Here is a 21,602-nt window from a genome sequence, read left to right as displayed (position 1 = left end):
ACTGGCAGCTATATATAGAAATAAATTTAAAGACCTGCCAACAAACATAGAATTAAATTTAAAGACAGGTCAATAAACATAGAATTAAATTTAAAGACAGGTCAACAAAAATTAGTGAGTTTAATTAGCATAATTACATTAATTCATTCCCAGAATTTAACCACACTTTTGATGTATTGTGTGTGCGACGCACACAGTTCATCATCAGCTCAATAATTAATTATAATTATACTTAGCTGTAAGCAAACAGATCAAATATAATCTATATAACCACCATATATGTGTTTAGATATCTGAGGTCGTGTAATAATATAAGCTATAGCCTACATATTGAAATATTGATTTTGCACAAAACAATCTAAAATATAAATATTCAAGTCTACAGTCTCAAACTGCAGTAAGGTTCCTTAATAAATACAGTGTAAAGGTGGCATATAGTTCTATCAAGTCCCCACGATAGGTGTATAATACCTAATGATAATATTATCAGCATGAAAAGTAAATATTCCAACAGCATGTATATATACGTTCTACAGGACAATGGTCGGATATATCTGTCAGAATCAGAGAGATTATAAATGTCTGAATTAGAGCGCCCTAACTTTTGTTGGGTATGAAAAAAGTCAAGATAAAGCTTATAAGGTTAGGCTCGGGATTTTACAGGTAGCCAAAGGGACGGCTTTGTAGGAAGTCTTTCAGGTAAACCAATGTTTATGGTAGGTGTGTCAGATAATAAACAAAATGATGAAATCAATCATTGCCACATTCTAGTGACCCTAGGTAAATCTCAGAGATGTCTGGAACAGGTTAAAGGTCTGTCAGAGTATAAAAACACAAAGTCGGATGAATTTTTAAAACCCAATTAAAAGTAAAACAAGAAAATGCTTTGTTAAGTTGAACAAACTTTCCACCATACAAATTTAATCAAGCCATCCCTGAAGACGTTTGGGAGATTTATGATAATTGATTTGTATACATAATGTTTTGTTATTACTCTGTCCACTTCTTGCCAGGTATCATTTTTGTGAGAAAAAACACTAATATCAATGAAAGCTTGAATTTTCATGGAATATGGCCATGTGATGCAGATGAAGCAAGCTTTCCAGTCGTAATTTAAGATGGCTACTGTGACCTCTAATTCAGAATAAGGCCTTGAATTCACCCATTACCTCTACAAATACCTTACTGCAGTTCGATTACAAAGTTTGGTTATTACAGCTCACAGAGTCTAAAATATGTCCATGACAATGTGATACATGGGACAGACCAAAGGGCCATAACTCTGTAATACAATGTGGCCACAGACCTGATTTTAGTATAAAGCACTGGAATTAATGTCAAATGAAGTTAACTTGCACTCAAGTTGGCAATCACAGTTTTATATACCGTGATGTCCTGGACAAGATCTTGTACTGGCTGATCGTCAGAAAGCACCTTGCTCTGTATCTGCTATAAAGACTTCACTCATGATTAACTCTATATATATATTCATTTAAATGTCTCTATGTGATTCACACACTTTGAGTTTTTAAAAGCCCCAGTCTGTCTTTCTAAATTCTACCAATAAATTCCTTGACTGCCAGCCAAACCTTCTAAAATACTTCAGTGTGCTCAAATTCATTACGTGCATTGGAAACATTTTTATTTTGATTTAAATGATGAAAGGTTGAAGACTTGGTTAGTCTACATTTACACAGAAGAAATTTTATCTCGTTTAAATGTACAACATTATACTGTTACAGCATAAAAGATATGCAGGCTTCATTCATCCTCAAGTTAAAAATAAAATAAAATTGAAGCTTATATAAAGGTCAAATACAACCATGACTTTGTCATATCTATATAGTCGCAATGTGCATCTCCCATAAAATGGTAATCGACAGCCCCTCAATTAAAGTTTTCTGAAGAACTTTCTTCTGGCTATCCTGAATATTCTTAATCATTAACTAGAGCAATAAAATGGTATTTTAAATCTAAAAAAATACCTGCCTGCAGTGCTTTAAGACTACTTTAATCCTATCCCCAGATACTATCTACTTCACTTTATAAATTGTTATTCTCGAGATGAGTGCCCCTCTTGCTCTCCTTGCTATATAGCTAGGAGTGTTTACAATAACAGAACATTGCTAAGGTTCCATTGCTGAGTCTGATGATTAGATGTCCACTTTGATAGAATTGAAGCTCAGACCTGCTTGTCAATATGCAACTATTGGCAGTAGCTTACTACATGTCAGATTTGATGTGTATGGAATTCTGTCATAGCCAGTTTCACACACCACATCTTCTACAGTAACACATGTTGGCTGTATTCTACAGGTTGAGATACACATGTACCAAACACAGATATGATAGCCTTTAGAAATGACAAGGCTTACCAACAAGTTGTTTCTGACATTCCAGACAGATCCAGAACAACATGGCCGCCTGCCAGACATCTATACAAACTGCAGACCTGAACAACTGGTCCCAGGCCATCCATATTTACTCTGTACCAAACAGTAGACCTCTAGAAAAACCGCAATGTAAACTCAAATAGAAAAGAGTATAGGATTCCAATGAATTATGTTTTCCTAGTACACTGTCATTGGTCTTGCATGATCTAGATGGATCAGGGTTATGATAATGTTTGACATTGTATGAAAATGATAGTTCACCATCATTCCTTTGGAAAACGGCTGAAAACCTGACCTTTCTTTGAGCTGGCCATGGTATTGTATATATTATAGATACAGAGGTATAACAATGTTGTAATGAACAGTTCACACATATCATCTGGATTTACAAGCTGATTTCCCCAGTGTGTTTAACATCACATTTAATAAGCAGGCTACCTCAAATACTATATCTGTCAGGTGTTAATCAAAATATGTCCAGGTAGCATTGTCCAAGAAAGGGTATACTATATAACACCTGGACATAATGTCTAAGGTTCATCCATTATGCAAGAAATATATATAATGTACCACAATAGATATCTGTGAATTGAAGGGCCATAACATAACAGCGAAACCAACCAGGTTCAAATAGAACAAAACAAGCTGTCCTATCAAGCTAGATTGGTAGTTTTGAGTTCTACTGGCATAGAAACTGTCAACCTAGCTAGTTGCTGAGGTACAGCTTTGCCAAGTAATTTAACTCACTAAAACTTGATGATTGACAGTCTCTGTCCTAATAAAACCCCAAACCTAGCAACATGGCATGTTTTGTCCCATCCTTACATGCAAAATGTTTGGTATATATATATCTAGACCAGGGATGAATCAACTCTATAAATAAGGTCTAACAGACAGGTGAAGATTCATTGGTGACTCCCTCAATAGGCAATATTGATCTAATAGACATGTTACAAACTTCATCATTCAATTTGTGTAACATTCTTTATCAATTAAGTACTTTAACAAAATTCATTTGTTCTAGTAGTTTAGCATTCTAATCACTATTGCAATTACATTTAAATATGAAAATTAAATTAAATGTGACTCACTAACAATTAAACAACATTTCAGCAAACTGACATCAAAACCAAGACATAATGTATTATAAGGTGTAACTAAGGGAAGCAAGGATGTTGCTATCAAGAAATGGAAAGCTCACCCTGGGGAAATAGAAATACGTAATCACACAAAAAAAATTGCAAGCTAATATGGTTTAATTAGATGTCTTATTTATAGACATCCTTGATACATGTTGATTAATTATATATGTACAAGTACAATCATGATCTGAACAGCAAGTCAAGTCAATTGGTTTCATCAATTCAGAAAAAATGTACTATTAATATCGTCTTTCATCAAAATTGGATGCCGCACCCACAATGTCAACAGCAGAAGTACAAATTATTCATACTGTTGTTACACAATTATCAACTTCCAGTTTGATCAATGCAATCTGTGTATAATTTAGAATACAATTATCAACTTTGAGTTTAATCAATGCATTCTGTGTATAATTTAGAATAATATTGAGCCAGGAGCCAATTCTCGACTCTGATAACATTTGTGTTGCCATTTTGATAACTAGCGTGGAGGATTATATTGCCCTGGTCATTTAGAGGCTGGATCAGACTTGTTATTGATTTTGTCTGGATAGTGTCCAGACCATTACTAGCCATACAGGAATGTCACCACAACATGTAATGTTAGTATTGATGTTTTAGAACTGAGGCCAGTCTGTGATCCCTCCTAGACATATTCAAATAGGTCTGGGACTCTACAGCACTATTGATTCAGCATATACAGTTCAGGGGAAGTCCCTAATGGGACAGGCATTCATCCAAGATACAGTATGGCCAGTCTTAGCAATCTAAACAGTGTGATAGTGTTGGGGAATGAGAGCTGATGATAATTCTACCTCGTCATCTGGTCAAATTAAACTTCATTCTGAAGTCCTGAACTTGTCAATTTGGCATTGGCAAACTTTTGCTGCTTGGCCATCAGTACATTCATGGAAATAGGAACTTTTGAAATAATGTTACCAAGCTGATATAGAGTAAATATATATATAAGAGGTTGGACTATTCTAAGTACCTCAAGCTGGTGGTATTGATGACTATTAATATATCATATTGAATATGGCCTAGCTGAAAGCTAAAGAATCAATATTTATTGTCAAACAATATTCATGTTTCATGAGATGCAGGAGTAACACAGCTGTTCAGATTCACTTTCCCCTACAGGCCAAGTCACCTATCTAAATTAATTATTGAGACTATCAGAAAAATAACAAATTATGATTTTATTTCTAAACAAAAAGTCACAAAAGAATAAGGACGATACATAGAGACAAAAGATTGGTATTAGTCTGTAGCTCATGTCAGTTGCATTGTGGGAATTACACAACAAAGATCTCACCTACAATTATAAAACGAAGAAATCAATAATCATGTAGCTGTACAGCATTAATTATGATAGGGTGGGAGCTGTATCACCGCTAATTATAAATGTTTGTAGTGTGAGTCATATTCTCATGTATTATATATAAATGTCACAAAATTCTCCAAACATTATAGGAGCAACAATTAGCACCATCGGCTAATACACAACACTTGCAATATGCTAATGAGGCCAAAACAAGAGAATATAGTGACAGATGTAATACCTAAAACATTGGATGTTCTTTTTATTTTAGAATGTTGTACCTTATCAGAAGTTTCTTTTAATGCTTGATGCTGTACAATATAGCCACATGCTATTAAAACTTCTGGCCCTGACAGGAACTAAATCTATCTATCCATCAACAAGGTTTACAAGGCGTTATAAAACTGATGTTCCTATATAGACAGGGAATTAGTAAAACAAGGATAGCTCCATAACTTCCTATCTAGGGAGGAGGTAGTGGTGGTAGCTCTTGAGGCCAGGATGTCAGGCTCGTAGCCCCCTTCTCCTCCCATCTCCAGAAACTGTTGAAAATTCAACACTGCTATAAATTTGATAGCTGTGAAGATAAGACTTTGCCAAATATCTCTTTGTGGACAAGATCTAAATATATATTACTATCAGGGTATCCTGGGTTGTTTTCTGATACCATTAGATTCGAGACATGCAGGGTTATTTAAATTTCATACAGACTCGTGTCTATACATTCACTGTAATACAGGTTTGTAGAGGAAAGATGTGTTAAGTATGACTATTATGTATAGAAGTATAAATCATCTAACAGCCATGTCAAACACGTTCTACAGCAGTTTCAGTTTCATCAGGTTTATGTGGTACACTAACATTATATTGTAGAGAGAGAAAAACTAAGTCACGCATAATTATGCAAATCAAAATTGTTTTTATCTATACATGTACTGTGAATCGCATGCTAGCACAATATGATGTTCATGGCTATTCATGCCAGAAATGTGGATTAGGAGCTGGCCTGTACACTAATGCTATAATGTCCTATACTACACCATGCATAAACACCATGCAGCAATACACAGTATATACTGGAGAATGAGACAAAGCTACTATGGATATAATTATCAGTAAACTAGAAAAAGTATCAAATATTACACACAATTCCATATATGTTGCTGACATTTTTTTTTAAACAAGGGTTTACACAAATCTTGGGGAGAAGTATACTCAGTCTATGTATATAGATATATATATTACAGTGTATCTAAGTATAAGATTGGTCACAGCCACCTAACCCTGAGTTTTTGTACAGAATTGCCCCCCTAAATTTTGATACAAGATTATCCCCCCTAGTTTGAATGATTAGATTTAATGTAGCGACCAATATCATAAAACTCAATTCTACTTAAATTTTTACTTTTCTAGAAACAGGGGCCAATCTAGGGTTTAAGCTGAGTGATGTACTTGATCAACACTGTTATTTGATCAACATCGTAATAACAGTGTGTAGTATGTACAAGTGATGAACTACATGTACTCCTGCAGTTACATAGCTGTAACTTACAATGTAGCACATCTTATCAGAAAGTCTAAATCTATATCCTCCCTTCAACCCCTTATCATAAAGATGGACTACATATACTACACAACAACTCCTCTGTTAGTTAATTAGTGTGTAACACTCATCAGAAAGTCTAAATTTATAAATATCCTTCCCTCCACCCCTACACAACTAACTCCTCTGTTAGTTAATTAGTGTGTAACACTCATCAGAAAGTCTAAATTTATAAATATCCTTCCATCCACCCCTACACAACTAACTCCTCTGTTAGTTAATTAGTGTGTAACATCAAAAAGTCTAAATCTATATATATCCACCCCTTATCATAAAGATGGACAACATATATATATACACTACACAACTATCCCCTCTGTTACTTATATAATTTATTATAAGTGTGTAACACTCATCAGAAAAGCTGTGTAAACTAAGACAAAGTGATGTGGACAATACTATATACATCCTCTGACAACAGTTAGATAACCTACTAAATCTACTCCTCAGTTAGTATACAACACTCCTCAGGGTCTAAATCTATTTCTATATATACATCCTCTCCCCCACCCCTTATCATAGACTCCATCGAGAGCCATATCAGCTGGTATTCTCTCAACAGGAAATTCAAAAATTTCAAAGTTTAAAACACTTGACAATTTGAAAACTTAATTCAATTGAGGGATAATATATGCAAAGTTGATCTCTGATCATATCACATATTTTTCATTTCAGAATATTTTATTGTGTGCAGATTGTTGTACAAAGGGAATTGGACAACAGGTGTACCCTATGACCAGCACAGCCCTTTCACTATATCTTATCACACACATATTCCAAGTACAATTATAAATAAAAGTTGAAAGTTTAAAATACTTACACCCCATTTAGTTTAGAAATCAAATGTCAATTTCATCTCAACATGAATGAATAAAACAATCGCAGGAAAAAACAGCTTCAGTTTACATACTTATCTAGAGTTTATCTGACTCATCTATATAGTACAGTAAAATTAACCGATCTCTTCATTCCATCCTGATTGAAACTAGCACTTTGATCAAAATGAACATTTTAAAAATACATTTGTATATGTTCTCCTGATTTCAGAAAACAAACACAATCTGTAATGAGTAATCCAGAATGGTCATCATTTACACATCAAAAACACAATTCAGCCTCCCCAAACACAGCTGTGTAGTACTTTGGTCCTATATTTCATGCTGTCCTTCACACCTGCTATGTGGCGGGACATTCAAGACATTTTTGTACTGACTGGTCATTTGTTTCCAGCATCTGGGCAAGTTGTTTGTACTAAAAGTAAAGACCTTATGAAGCTTTCCTTATAAATAGACTGGTATCAGAAGGAAAACTCTTGCAAAATCTTGTGATGGAAACAAGTTTCAAATCACGTGCTGGAGGATGATGGAGAAAATGAGTGGGCATTTATTTAACTAACAATTGTGATTCTTTGGAAAGTTTAAAAGATGTATAACTAAGAAGTTTTCTTCCTACTTCCATCATGGCAATACAGACAAATTCAAACTGATCTGTTGTTAGTTCATTAAAACATCTAAAGGTACTGGAATTTGGTGTTTTTAAGACTCGAGAGAGAGCAGGAGGTTTGACTACTAACCATATATACATGTACACAAACAAAAATATAGGGTAGTCAGCCTTGACAAGTCTTGCTGGTGTTAATATATCAGCTGTCTACATGTGTGAGAAATGAGGATATGTTTGCTTTCCTTAGGCAGATTCAGGAATCCTTGGGTGGCAGTGATCATCTTCTCCATGTACTTGTATACACCTGGTAATCACCTACCATCGTGTAGTGATAATCAGGTTCTCTCCAAACACTAGGCTTGAATGCCATGTTGGTTACCCAGCAATCAATTAACTAATTAACATGGAGCAAGCCAATGGGAATATCATTTAAGATGTTATAATCATAATTATACTTCAATTTAGTAGTACATGTATATATACAGCGAATATAAAATGATGTAGTATAAATTGCTCAGTTTCATATGTACATAATCGATGCCTTAATTCAGCAGATCATAATTCAATTTTCTGAACTTTGCCTACAGTCAGGGCCACAGAGAGCTTTATCTGGAAGCTGCTATACATTCAGGCCCAGCAGGCAAGCTTAGATGGTACCTTTATTACATATACATGTATATACATTCAGACAGAAATCAAGATTTTGACTAAGCTTTTACTGTACACCCTCCTACACCCCAAACCACTGGGTACATGTAGGTAATTTGCGTTACAAATTCACCCATCTCTCTATGTGGTCGAGTTGTTAAAGCAAGGAATTGGATAAAGATGCATCTTTGAAGGTTTATCATACATCTTAAATTCAAAGGTTGCTAAGTAACCACAACCTAAGAGATAGTGATGATTATAAAATTTCTTTCATTTTTATTATCTTAATACACAAATACCATTTTTATCTTTAAGTAATTATTTTGAATGCATGTATGATGTTACCCTTAAGGATTTATGGCCATGCATGGTCATGATCATGGCCAGAAGTCAAGCTCAGGTATCTGACCTAGCTTTGTATTATCAGCCATTTTTTTGGGAAATACTAGCTAGCTTAATATCTTCCCCTAATTTGTAGTGATGGGACTCAGTTGAAATTTCCTGATCAATCATCAGTTTTGTCTATCTAATCAATGATCGATTAAAATTGATTAATTTTTAATCAGCTTAAATTTTTTGGGGTATTTGAACTTTCTTTACATTCCTTCATAATGATTACTGCACCGTGTCGTCTACACATGTATAGTTATATATAATATAAGAGACAACCACAATCAAGGGATTGATTGTGACAAGTTTTTCTCACATGTTATAATTACCAATCAGCTAATATTCTTTCATTTATCATGATGTCTGGTATTTCTGACGAAACCCAATTAAAACTAGATTCTTACTTAATTGGTCAAACATCTCAAACAAGAAATACTTGATGAACTTTAATAAACAAAACACCACTACTAGTTTCAAACTAGGGTAACATTGAAGACCTTGGATATACATGGTGCTAAGCCAAAATGATGGAATGAAATACCTTTGCTCTCACATCCTATTGTGTTTATGTGTTATAGGCAATGTTCATGTATACAACCTACTCTACATACACTGGAGAAATATCAAAACCGTAAATCTATTACAGCTATAATCATGTAAACATCAGGAAGAATTTCTCTGTAGTAGCTTCTGGATCTGCAATGGAGTGCAAAGATTTCTAAAAAGTTCGGGAAGGCCAGACAAAACATGTGGTATGAATTGTTTGAGATATGATTCAGATACAATATACAAAGTGTAAAATGTAGGCAGCTGGTGTATGTACTTGATAAACTATGGTAAATTATCAGGATACTATAAGACACATATGCTTACCCGCCAAAGGAATGTGTTACTAAGATAAACGGCCCAACCCACTCTCAAATATAAAATACGACCCAACCCACTGACTCAAATATAAAATATGGCCCACCTCACTGACTAAAATATAAAAAATGGCCCATTCTACTCTCAAATAAAAAATATGGCCCAAACTACTGACTCAAATATAAAATATGGCCCAACCCACTGACTAAAATATAAAATATGGCCCATTCTACTCTCAAATATAAAAAATGGCCCAACCCACTCTCAAATATAAAATAAGACCCAACCCACTGACTAAAATATAAAATATGGCCCAACCCACTGACTAAAATATAAAATATGGCCCATTCTACTCTCAAATATAAAATATGGCCCAACCCACTCTCAAATATGAAATATGGCCTAACCCAATCTCAAATATAAAATATGGCCCAAACTACTGACTCAAATATGAATGTAGCCCAACCCACTCTCAAATAAAAAATATGGCACATCCCACTCTCAAATATGAGATATGGCCCAACCCTGACTCTCAAATATAAAATATGGCCCATTATAGACCCACTCTCAAATATAAAATATGGCCCAACCCACTCTCAAATATAAAATATGACCCATCCCACTCTCAAATATAAAATATGGCCCATTATAGACCCACTCTCCAATATAAAATATGGCCCATTATAGACCCACTCTCCAATATAAAATATGGCCCATTATTATAAGACCCACTTTCAATTATAAAATATGGCCCATCCCACTCTACAATATAAAATATGGCTAAACCCACTCTCAGATATAAAATATGGCCAAACCTACTCTAAAATATGGCCTAACCCACTCTCAGATATAAAATATACCTATATTGAATCTAATAGTTTGAAATTTCAACAGCTCATTCTATAAACCACTAACACTAATATAAATAATTACTTTATACAAGATTGTCTCGAGCTCTGTATCTTTGAGGGGCAGATACTAAGATAATTACCAGCAATTGTTATCACTCATGTTCTTATTCATCTATTAATTTCTATATGCAACACTTTATAAAACCAGCATGATGATCCGATTTTAATGATAATGTAACGGTTGAATATTATTAACCCAATGCTAAAATATTGGTAAAAAACTATGTACCACACTCGCACAAATTATTTATTTTTTTTGGTTCAATCATCTACCACCGGGGTAAAAGTTGGTCGTTTCTGTCCAGGAAGAGTGTTGGACAGATAATGCCATCTGGACAGAATGCATATGCCATCATTTTCCCTATTACTCCGGTACTTCAACATTTGTAATTTAAATTTTACAGAAAATTTAATTCAAAGATATTTCTATACCCTGCTTCAAGCTTAAAACTTAATTTAAAGGCTTGTAATCTTGTAATATTACTGGAGCTGGTGCCAAAAGCAATTTTAAAAAGCTGGTGCCAAAAGTACCAGACTTTTGTCTCGGAGTTAACGATCAGGAGGAAAGTCAGTGGCTGATCATGAGGCCAGCTAAAACCTTACCAGCACCAATGTTCCAACGAGTGACAAATGCTAATAAAAGTATTCATACATTTCCTGGTAAATAAGTACATAGGCTGGTTAGCTAATCAGAGCAGGGTTATGAAGGTGATGTTCTATTTTATATAGTTGAAAACCTAACAAATAAACTATGTTAAACGCCAATGAAATAAACAGGTAGTAAAATCAAACTGAAACATTCTAGACTCACAGTTCTCATGTGAAAGAGGTATTTATGTATGTTTAATGATGATGGCTATAGCTAGTTTTTGATATTGATACACAGAATAGCTGGTATACCTGTCCTGAATTAAGCCTCATCTGTAGACCATAGCATTTAACTGAGATACATATACATCTAGGTGATTCGGTGCATTGACTCCACTTAGGGAAACTTATATATAGACTCCTCTTGAGTCTTGACTTAATATCATTAGAAGAAATTCTATGTAAATTTCAATCTATAGTGGAGGCTTTGAGTCCTTATATTATATTGGGGTCTATATATGTGCAGGCTTAAATTGAGTCCATATATTGGGGTCTATATGTGTTGGGGAATCTTTGTGACTTTGAGTCCTATATTTGGAGTCTGTGACTTTGAGTCCTAATATTTGGAATCTGTGACTTTGAGTCCTTTATTGGGAATCTTTTGCGACTTAAAGTTGAGTCCTATATTGATGTTGCAGGATCTACAGCGTCTTTAGATCCCATATTTGAAGGAGCTATTAATTGGCCTCACAGTCTTAAACCCCCAACATGCGGTACCAGGGTACCGCAGCATTTTTAGCCTGTGACTATAGCTAGTGTAAAGGGAGGAGTTAAAGGCAATGACAGTGAGACCTACATTTATGAAATATATAATGAAGGACTAGCTATCTGAAAGAGGTCAATATTTTTTCAGCCCGTTTAGCTGGGGATCAAATCCAGGACTCATCCTGCTTCCTAGAGTATCGCTCTACCAAAATGGTACAACTTCACTATCTGATTAACCATGTTAAGTTTTCTTAAAGTATTCAGATATTTAAACCTAGACTTAACTTAACCAATCACTTAATGAAATTCTGAAATCTGAGCACTGATTACAAGATGATTCTGACAGCAGACGTACAAGACAAGATCTGTTCAAGATGACCATACTTTGCTGACCACTGAAGATGCTGATGAGGGATATCTGTCCATTGAAGAGATGCTGACAAGGGTTTACACGTACTGTAAACACAAATGTATGATTTCCACATGTACTGTGAAGACATTTATGATTGTTCTGCTGTACTTTGGTTTTGCCTGAGGATCACTGTTATTTTAGCTGGTTTGGGCCTATTTAGAACAGACTAAGGGGACCTAATGGGGAGGACCTGGGGAGGCCGTGTTACTCAGGAAACAAGGGGATGCTGGTCCTAATGTTCACACCTGTATATCTTAGACAGTGTGGAATCTGACAAGGTTTGACATATATCCTCACTTCCCCGAGTGTAATACAGGAGGGTTGTTAGAGGTGAATCTGCCTTATCCCAGTGGGTTGTACAGTACCCCTGTCTGAGACCACGTGAATCTGCCTTATCCCAGTGGGTTGTACAGTACCCCTGTCTGAGACCTTGCATGATACTCCCAAAGTCATTACAGCAAATCATCACACATGTACAGCAGGTGTTATATATTCTGTGGACATTTTTGGGCTTTACTTTTTATAACGCTTGCAGTGTGGAAATCGCGGTATGTTTGCAATGCTGTACTCAAGTCTGTTGCAAAAATTCCATAGAGAAGAGATAATCCCTAAGTAGTATGCTTGAAGTTACATCACATAGGCCAAAAATAAGTCTTGAAGGATTTTTTTTTTAACACTTATATATATAATTAACTTTGGGCTGTTTGGTGATGTAAGTTTGGAATTTTTCTGATAATGGAATTACAAAAACAATTTGTCATCATACAATCAAAGACTTTTTTTAACTGCAGTGTGTGTGCACCTGGAATTTCTTATCACCAGGAACCGTTGTTAGGACAAGGGTTGATTTGTAGTCAGATCTTGACAGGTAAGTGTGATAAATGACAGCAAGCTACAGGCACACAGCTGGTGACTCTGGAATAAACTTTTTTCCAAAGGTCTTATGTCAACAATCAGGCTGTCACAATTACCAAATACTGGATAAGCCCCCACTCGGGGCCAATCTACTGGTCCTACACACTGTAGTGAATACTGTGTTAGACAACCTCTTCAAAGTGTGCCATAAAACAAATATTGTACAGGACCTGGTTGACATTGTAACCTGTACAGTGTATAGTAAACTCCAAAACGGGGAGAGATTTGGAAACTTTACATTAACCTAGCAAACATTTGGATAGCTGTTGTATAGTGTCACCAGGGATATCATTATTACTGTATAGCTACAGTATTTATCCCGTAATAAACCCAGTAGGCTGACACAAAAACTCAAGGCAGATGGTAGGCATAGTGCAGGACAATAAAAATAAGAACTACAATAGATATATAGGCTTATTGTCAGATAATGTCACTACCTGTGTCTATAGATCTAGAGTACATGTTCATTCCATTTATGGAAGAGGTAAAGAAGCCATATAGCTAGCATAGCAGAAATCCTAATTCATATGAAATCTGTGTAGTCTTGAATGTGTCAATTGTGCATAGAACATTGATGATGACAAATGTTTAGCACCATTTTCTGATCAACATAAATGCAAGCAACAGAACAGAAATTCAAGATATCAATATAGCACCATTTTCTCTCAACAAGGACATTTGAATTGCTGCTTAATTGTTTCAGACAACCACCAATACTTAATTCTGCTACTGTATGTATACTGCTTCTGACAGTTACAGTTAAATGATGATAATGTAGGTTGAATAAATCAAGAAACACTTAAGTACCCCATTAACAGAGAGTCCTATGTGTTTTGTATCCTCACTGGATTAAAGCCAGAAAACTTGATATCTTGGTGAAGAAATGTGGATGATTCAGTTCAAAATACCATACATTTGTGTACCACTATGAATCAGGGTTCAGCATCAGTACCATGATGTTGGATAACAAACATACGTTTTCAACATGGAACATGAAATGTGCATTTTCAAATTCTTTTCTATTGCCTAATACTTTGTGTTTTCAATCTTTTATTGCCAAATGAACAAGCACATTTTGGTATTGTACACAGAGTACTTTGAATCATAGGAAATGAGAAGGGAGTTAACTAGGGTAAGATTTGTGGGGGGGGCTATATTTGGAAACAACCAGCTGACGAGTGTACGTGAGGGGAGGGGTACATGAGTGGTTGGTTGGAAGTAGAAGATTAAGTAAGCATGAGTTAATTATAAATAAATACAGGAATGACTGGGGGTGGAGGAGGGGTGTAAATGAGTGGGTGGATTGAGTAAATGAGTGGGGTCGAGTTGGGGGGTAAATAAGAAGGTTGGGTTTGGGAGTAAATGAGAGGGTTTGGTTGGGGCGTAAATGAGAAAGGGGAATGAATGGGTTGGGTTTGGGGTTGAATGGGCACATGCAGGGTGAGTAAATTAGTAGGTTGGAGAGTAAATGAGTAGGCAGTGGGTTTCGGGTTTGGGGGTAAACGAAAGGGCTGGGTTGGAGTAAATGAGAGGGTTGGGTTGAATTGCCAGGGTAAGTGATTGGGAGGGGGCAGAGGTCATGCAGGGTTAAGTAAGTTATTGGGTTTGGGTCAGGGAGGGGGGGTGGGGGGTAAATGAAAGAGTTTGGTAGAGGGGTAAAAAAAAGGGAGAAGGTTAAGTGTTGGGGGGTGAATGAGTCGAGTCGGTTCAGGTTGCGGGGGGGGGGGGGGGGGGGGGGGGGGGGGGGGTATCCAAAAAAGAGTTCGGTTGGGGATGAGTAAATGAATGGGTTGGAGAGTAAATTAATTTGTAAATGGTTAATCATAAGAGTGAATGGGGAGGGGGTAATTAATTGAGTGGTGTGTGGATCAAGAGCTTGACCATGACCCCATCCAACAGGTTAGTTTAGCTGATATAATACCAATATACATTAGTATAGCTGTGCACTAACACTCAACCTGTTTGAGTATCCTGAAGTATAGTCACCTCGGGTTCCCTTTGGTGTATAGCACGGGGCCTTGTGATGTACACAAGCACAGAATTAATATAGCCAAGCTGAGTACAAAAATGTACTAGAGTAAATACACAACTTATATCAGATCCCATCTCTGTATACCACATCCCTGGGGATAATCTGATTATAATATTCATATCATTTGATGCAGTCATCACTATAAGACTCCATCTTGGTGTACATCACAGGGCCCTGTACTATTTACTGTGAGGTCATGAGTGGACACTATACTGTACTGCACACTAATAGCCAACACATGTGTCAGAGCATACGTTGATAATGAACGTAATGTCACATTCATCACATGTGTAGCATACCTTCATGTATATACTCCCATCTATCTATATGTACAGCTAGTTTACATCAATTAGTTGAGACTAATTGAAATTTGTGTACCAGTATATCTTCATTATATCCTGATGGTAGGTAGTACACCATGGCTTGTAACCTCTCATGATACATGAATGGATGCATTTTAAACAGTGACCTCTCAATACACAAAGTGTCACCGTGTGTGCCTGTACACATGTGTGTGATGAATTTTATCAAAGCATACAAAACATTGCCAATTTCCTGTACCCCAATAATAAACAACATAAATATGATACAAAGCAATTAATTAATCCTCCATCATTGAAGAATATTTAATTGATATTCAGACATTGTGTGTAGCAAATGTATTTGCTGTAAAATGTAGAATATACTTATACATTGTAATATATTAGTACATTGGGTGTATCACTGTTTAAATGGACTAATGTCCACCTCACTCGTGGCCATAATTCATAATTTAAGGTGTTGAAATGTCCATTGTCTCTGCGTTACAGTTGAGTAATCACATAACAATACAATTTGCGGTCGTTGAGTAAATACGCATGCCTAACCATTTTATAGGGATGTGTATAAAAAAGACACCTTGTAATATACAGATAGAATGTAATTCAATACGGGGTTCAATTTGTCTCGACATTTGATCTTCAACATTAAATATTTTTACGAGGAAACCTACCTGTAGATGTATAGGTACTTTCTTGACTGGGGTACGGTTAGTCATTTTGTCACGCAAACAAGTAGCTGTTCTGCCAAGAGGTATGCGAATAAATTAAACTTCCGCTCTGTAACACTAATTCAACACGTGCAGAATCCCGGCGTTTTTAAAACTGAATGCAAGCAATGAGGTCAGTATGTATGAAGAGCATCCCCAACCAGCAAGTCCTGTATCACTAAATTGTCGATGACGGGCAATCGTTGAATTGTCACTACTCTATGGCGACCGAAACTCACTCCAGACTATGTAACATTAACATAAAACAGTGCACACAGTCAAATCATCAAACGGAGCGCGGGACCAGGCCTTACACACAACCCACTATCGCTCCTATACACACAAAATATGGATGCCGCCTTTGGATCGATACTGCACAGCCGAGGCCCGGCAACTAGCATACGACAACTCAGTCTTTCCGGAAATAGGCCGCGCGTATTTTCATAATAAATGCACGTGGTTTCACAATGACGCGTGAAATTTAATTCTGAGGTAGCTTAGTGAAAACAATGTGACATAGTTAGGAATGCAGACATTGCTGTGTGTAATTCAAGACATATGTGGCTTCACGATCTCACGTACGCACAACTGGAAAGTGTTAAGGAGTACACGCACAACTTCACATGGCACATTCAGGTTTTTACATTTAGTTGTAGCTGTTGAATGCCTTTTAATGTGTTTATTTTTTATCAATAGTTAACCCCACATTCGCGTCCTGTATTATATGGGAAATATATACCAATCATCCAGAAGGTGCTGTAAAATTGTATTGTCAAAAATGATATACCTTTTATAAGTAAATGATGAATAATTAAATGAAAGAATAATTAATAAAATAAATAAATAATGAAAATGTGTTATTCTCAAGAAATAAGCTAATGCAAATATGACTTTAAAATGTGTTTATAGTTATTGAATATTTAATTATCACTTGCTTTCATGGTCTTGCCTACTGAAATAAACATTGTGTATTCCCAGATTTTATTGTTGAAATCAAAACGTTGTGTATTCCCAGATTTTATTGTTGAAATCAAAACTTTTAAGATATTTTTTCGAGTTTTTAATCTCTGAAATTTTATTAATAATGCATCAAAGATAGAAATATTAAATGTTATGTACTCTTCAGAAAAATATTGAATGCTTTTTGTAACGGTCAAAGGGAAGCAACTCGCATTATCACACAATTGTAAAAGAAACAAAGTTTGGGACAATTCTTCCCAATTTGCAAAGGGAGGTAACCTTAAAAGCGTGTTTTTTTGTTTTTGTTTTTGTTTTTGTTTTCACCAATTGCAAGTAACCTTTAAGTTGAAATAACACTTAATAATTAGACATGTCATTTGTTTATCACAGTAAGCATTCTACATCCGTATGTAATCTATTGTTTTAGTGAGGGTTTATTTAACTGTAACAAACTGTAACTGCTCTGTATGAAGTATTAAATGTAAAGAAATAGAAGAAAAAAAATTAACATGACTTCTGGATAGTAACTTTATCTGACACAGCTGTTTAATAGTTAAATACAAACTCCTCCTGGCTAGGAACGGTTTCTTGTGTGGTTACATGGTAGAGTTTCAAGGCTCCTAACACCTGAGGTCCAGAAATATACCTGAGGTAATGGCTTCTGTTATCCATTGGCATGGATTGGATCAACAGTGACTAATTCATTAAGAGTGTCCATCTAGTGTTCAGAGGTTCTGGATTTGAGTCCCAGTCTGGTAATTGAATTCTTCTCTACTGTTACACTTGGTATCTAGCTAAATACAGACATGGGAGATGGTACAGGTCTACTGACTGAATTAAGGTCAAGACCTTGATGGAGGGAAAAAGAAGCATATTTATATATAGTGGGGACTGGACTGGGTTGATCAGCTATGTTTGTGTCTCTCTAGTGTTTTAAGGTTCATGGTTATAGAGGTCAAGCCTGGTCTTAAATTTATTCTCTTCTGTTGGCACAGTAAATATCTCCATGGATGGTGGTTAATCAAAGCTAATTTGATCCTCTGTGTCTTTGAGGGGCCAATGGCTTTTGATGATGAAGAAAGGAATGTAGCAGAACCAGACTGGACTAATCGACTGTGACCAAAACTAGGGCATCCATCTTGAATTCAGAAGTCTCAATAGGTTCAATTCCCTGCATGATGTTAGAGGATGTTAGGCCTCTGGCTTACAAGTCTGACACTGTACCTAATGGATTCAGAGGAAGTGACTACCGTAACATTATACCAGGGTGTCCTGACTACAGTAATTTATACAAGGGTGTCCAGACAATTTTGATTAATGCATATTGACATATTTATTACAACACAAGTTAATAATCCAGTTTCTAAAACAGTATACGGCCACTTATATATATATCAGACTAAGTTTGTAGCAACAATGTCATTATACTTATCACATAGACATACCAGAAACGTGATCTTACCACTAAACACATTGATATGTATTACACACCCAGACCATACACTAGAACAGGGATGCTATATCTTACTGGTATGCAGAGGAATTCATCTTGGCTTTTGTTTTGACATTGACACAAGCTAGACAGCAGGTTCAGGAAAAGGAGCTGTATCACACATGCTAAAAGGCAGTCAAATGTTATTTCAGCTTTGGTATAGTTTAATGAGATTTTAATGGCTGTATTTGGGATATTTGTTTAACAATTAGTGTATATAAAAATAATATTTTATCACCTCATTCATGGTCACAATAATCAGAACAGTCTGGGAAACACAGAGTAAGACAGCTATATTAACCCCTAGTTCAGACTGTATCAGCGGTTAATAGCTGCATATGTTGTCATTGTTTGTAGAGAATTAAGCCACATGACTCTAAATGTATTTTCTAGCTTCAACAAAGTAGTACTGAAATTTTGCATTTTTTATTAACTTAATTATTTTGTCGGAAAATTGAATTATTGAAAATGATACTTAAACTACATTATAAGTTAATTAATTGTGTAACACTCTACCTGTTATCATTGATAATGAACCTATAAACATATATATACAGTGACATGTTACTCAACTCAGACCCAAGTTCAAACTCAAAAAGCTGTTGAATAAATGTTTTCAAGAGGGTTTCTTTGGTGGCCATCTTGATTTTGAAAAAAAAACTGCTATTACATCTTTCAAGTTCAAAATGTCAAAATTTTATGTACAGCACCTCAACAATGAAACATCATCAGTGTAGGTACCTTAGGTAAGATGCTTCTTAAATCATTCAAATGTGATAAATATGGATGATATGATAAACAAAATCCACACAAAAATTGACAATCACATATATATTGATATATCTTAATTTACTTTATTTACCAAATGAACTGAAATAGAACCCAATTTATTTTTTTGGGTTATATATTTCTGCTTAATTTAACGGTGCTAGGATATATGTGTAGAAGAACTAACTCATTTAAGTGTAGATTTGACATCTGAAACTGACATTTAAGAAAAAAAAGAAATGTTGTAAGCACTGGAGTCTTACAACCTTTGTAAGCCAATCCTTAAATTGAAAAACACGTGTGGTTTGATGGTCTGACATATTCTAAAGCTCTTAACGTAATATACCCAACAAAAACTCCATCTAGCCTGCACAACAGATGGTAGCTAAGTTTGATTTAGGAACATTTCCCTAACCAATTACTGCTTCATGTTAACAACTAACAGTCTAACACACATGCAATTAGTCAATTTAACATGCAATGCATGTGTGACGACACAGACAAACTAAGCAGTTGTCCTGGATATTAAAATGTCCCATGTTGGATGTAGAATTATCACAACGTCCCAACTTAAACAGTGAGTCACAATGACAACAAAAAAAGTCACATAATCTGGGCGTGTTTTTTTTCTTAGTTTTTATCTGTCATGATAAATTACCCCAGCTCTCTTTGTCTTCTGGATCAATCAATATCTAATGAACTCTCTGATTAAAACCAGACATTGGAAGTCTCGGTAAGTAATAAAACACTGTTCATTGCCTTCGATCAAAAAACAAATTAGAAATTCCACAATTTTTTATTTTCAGCAACGGGCAAAACTGCTGAAAATGTATTTTATCTGTGTTGATGGTTTGTAGGGGGATACAATCAACAGACTATTTACTGTAGAGTACCATACTTGTCTCAATGATTTCAGAGGATTGAAATGAACTATATAGCCAATTTTTCTATATGCCTAAAAATTTACTTTCCAAATGGAGGCTTTCAGCAGAGATTTTGGCGTCAGCAGCTCACAATCAATTTTCAAATGATAATTTAAAGAAGAAACAGAAAATGTCAAAAGTCATCATATCATGGGAAATGATTATAATAATTGAAGATATATACAAAAATTTAGAATTTTGTACTCTTTACCACAGCATGATGATACTGTAGAAAACATGGAACCAACATCAGTTATGTAATATAATCAGTTATGGCGCAGTAGATAATTAGCTGGACATTAATTTGACCAATCCTAAAAATCCACAGTTTGCATACATAGACATGTATTAGACCAGACAACGATCACATAAATCAGGATATTACCAAAACAGAGTTAATTAATAGACAATAAATCTTTAGAATTTTAAAAACAATATTCGCATTCAAAATCACTGGCTGAATCCTTCGATATCCTTGCTAGGAGATTTTAGCTGGTTCGATCTGAAAAGCATGCAAGTCTACACAAGATTGTGAGTTCTAGATCTTCAGGACATATTAAAGGTTAAATGAATTAATTAAACACCATATTATACGTAATAGGAACAATAAGACTCAGTTTTAAAACAAAGCTGGAAGTTGTGATGTACAGAATACACACTTCGCACTCAGTGACCCATGTATACACAAAATATGTCACACCCTATCAGAAAACAAATAATGCATCAAATTTATGGCAGATGTATTTAATATACCCTACTTTAAAAAATTTCATTGTAAGTTGATATGGTTATAGTAACTTTTGATCTGACAGGGCTTAAGGCTGAAGATCAAAGGCCAGTTATAGGCGGATTAACAGAACACAGCCAAAAGGGTCTGGGGCCAAGTCAGCAACATTTGCCAGATTTGTGAGATATTCTTGGCCTTTACAACTTTCAGGGATGAATTCAGTGTTAATTTGTAACACTAAAAATAGAAAAACACACCAACATGTTTCTTTTTTAGAG

General features: G+C 35.4%; 1 protein-coding gene across 5 annotated transcripts in view; it reads right to left on the bottom strand.

Annotated features, from left to right (window-relative positions):
* Positions 1 to 21,602, bottom strand: part of LOC117336006 (dihydropyrimidinase-like) — a 97,283-nt gene that overhangs the window by 41,502 nt on the left and 34,179 nt on the right. The window contains exon 1 of one of the 5 annotated variants that reach the window (XM_033896323.1): positions 16,419 to 16,813. The exons of the other annotated variants lie outside the window; for them this stretch is intronic. Within the exon in view, the coding sequence (XP_033752214.1) occupies positions 16,419 to 16,463 (45 nt within the window). The 5' untranslated portion in view covers positions 16,464 to 16,813. Of the gene's footprint in view, positions 1 to 16,418; positions 16,814 to 21,602 lie in introns of those variants that run through there. 5 annotated transcript variants of the gene reach the window in all.

Source organism: Pecten maximus, chromosome 10 (assembly GCF_902652985.1).
Source record: "Pecten maximus chromosome 10, xPecMax1.1, whole genome shotgun sequence".
Classification (NCBI taxonomy): Eukaryota; Metazoa; Mollusca; class Bivalvia; order Pectinida; family Pectinidae; genus Pecten; species Pecten maximus.
The sequence above is the reverse complement of the archived record's forward strand: the minus strand, read 5'-3'. Positions and strand labels throughout refer to the sequence as shown.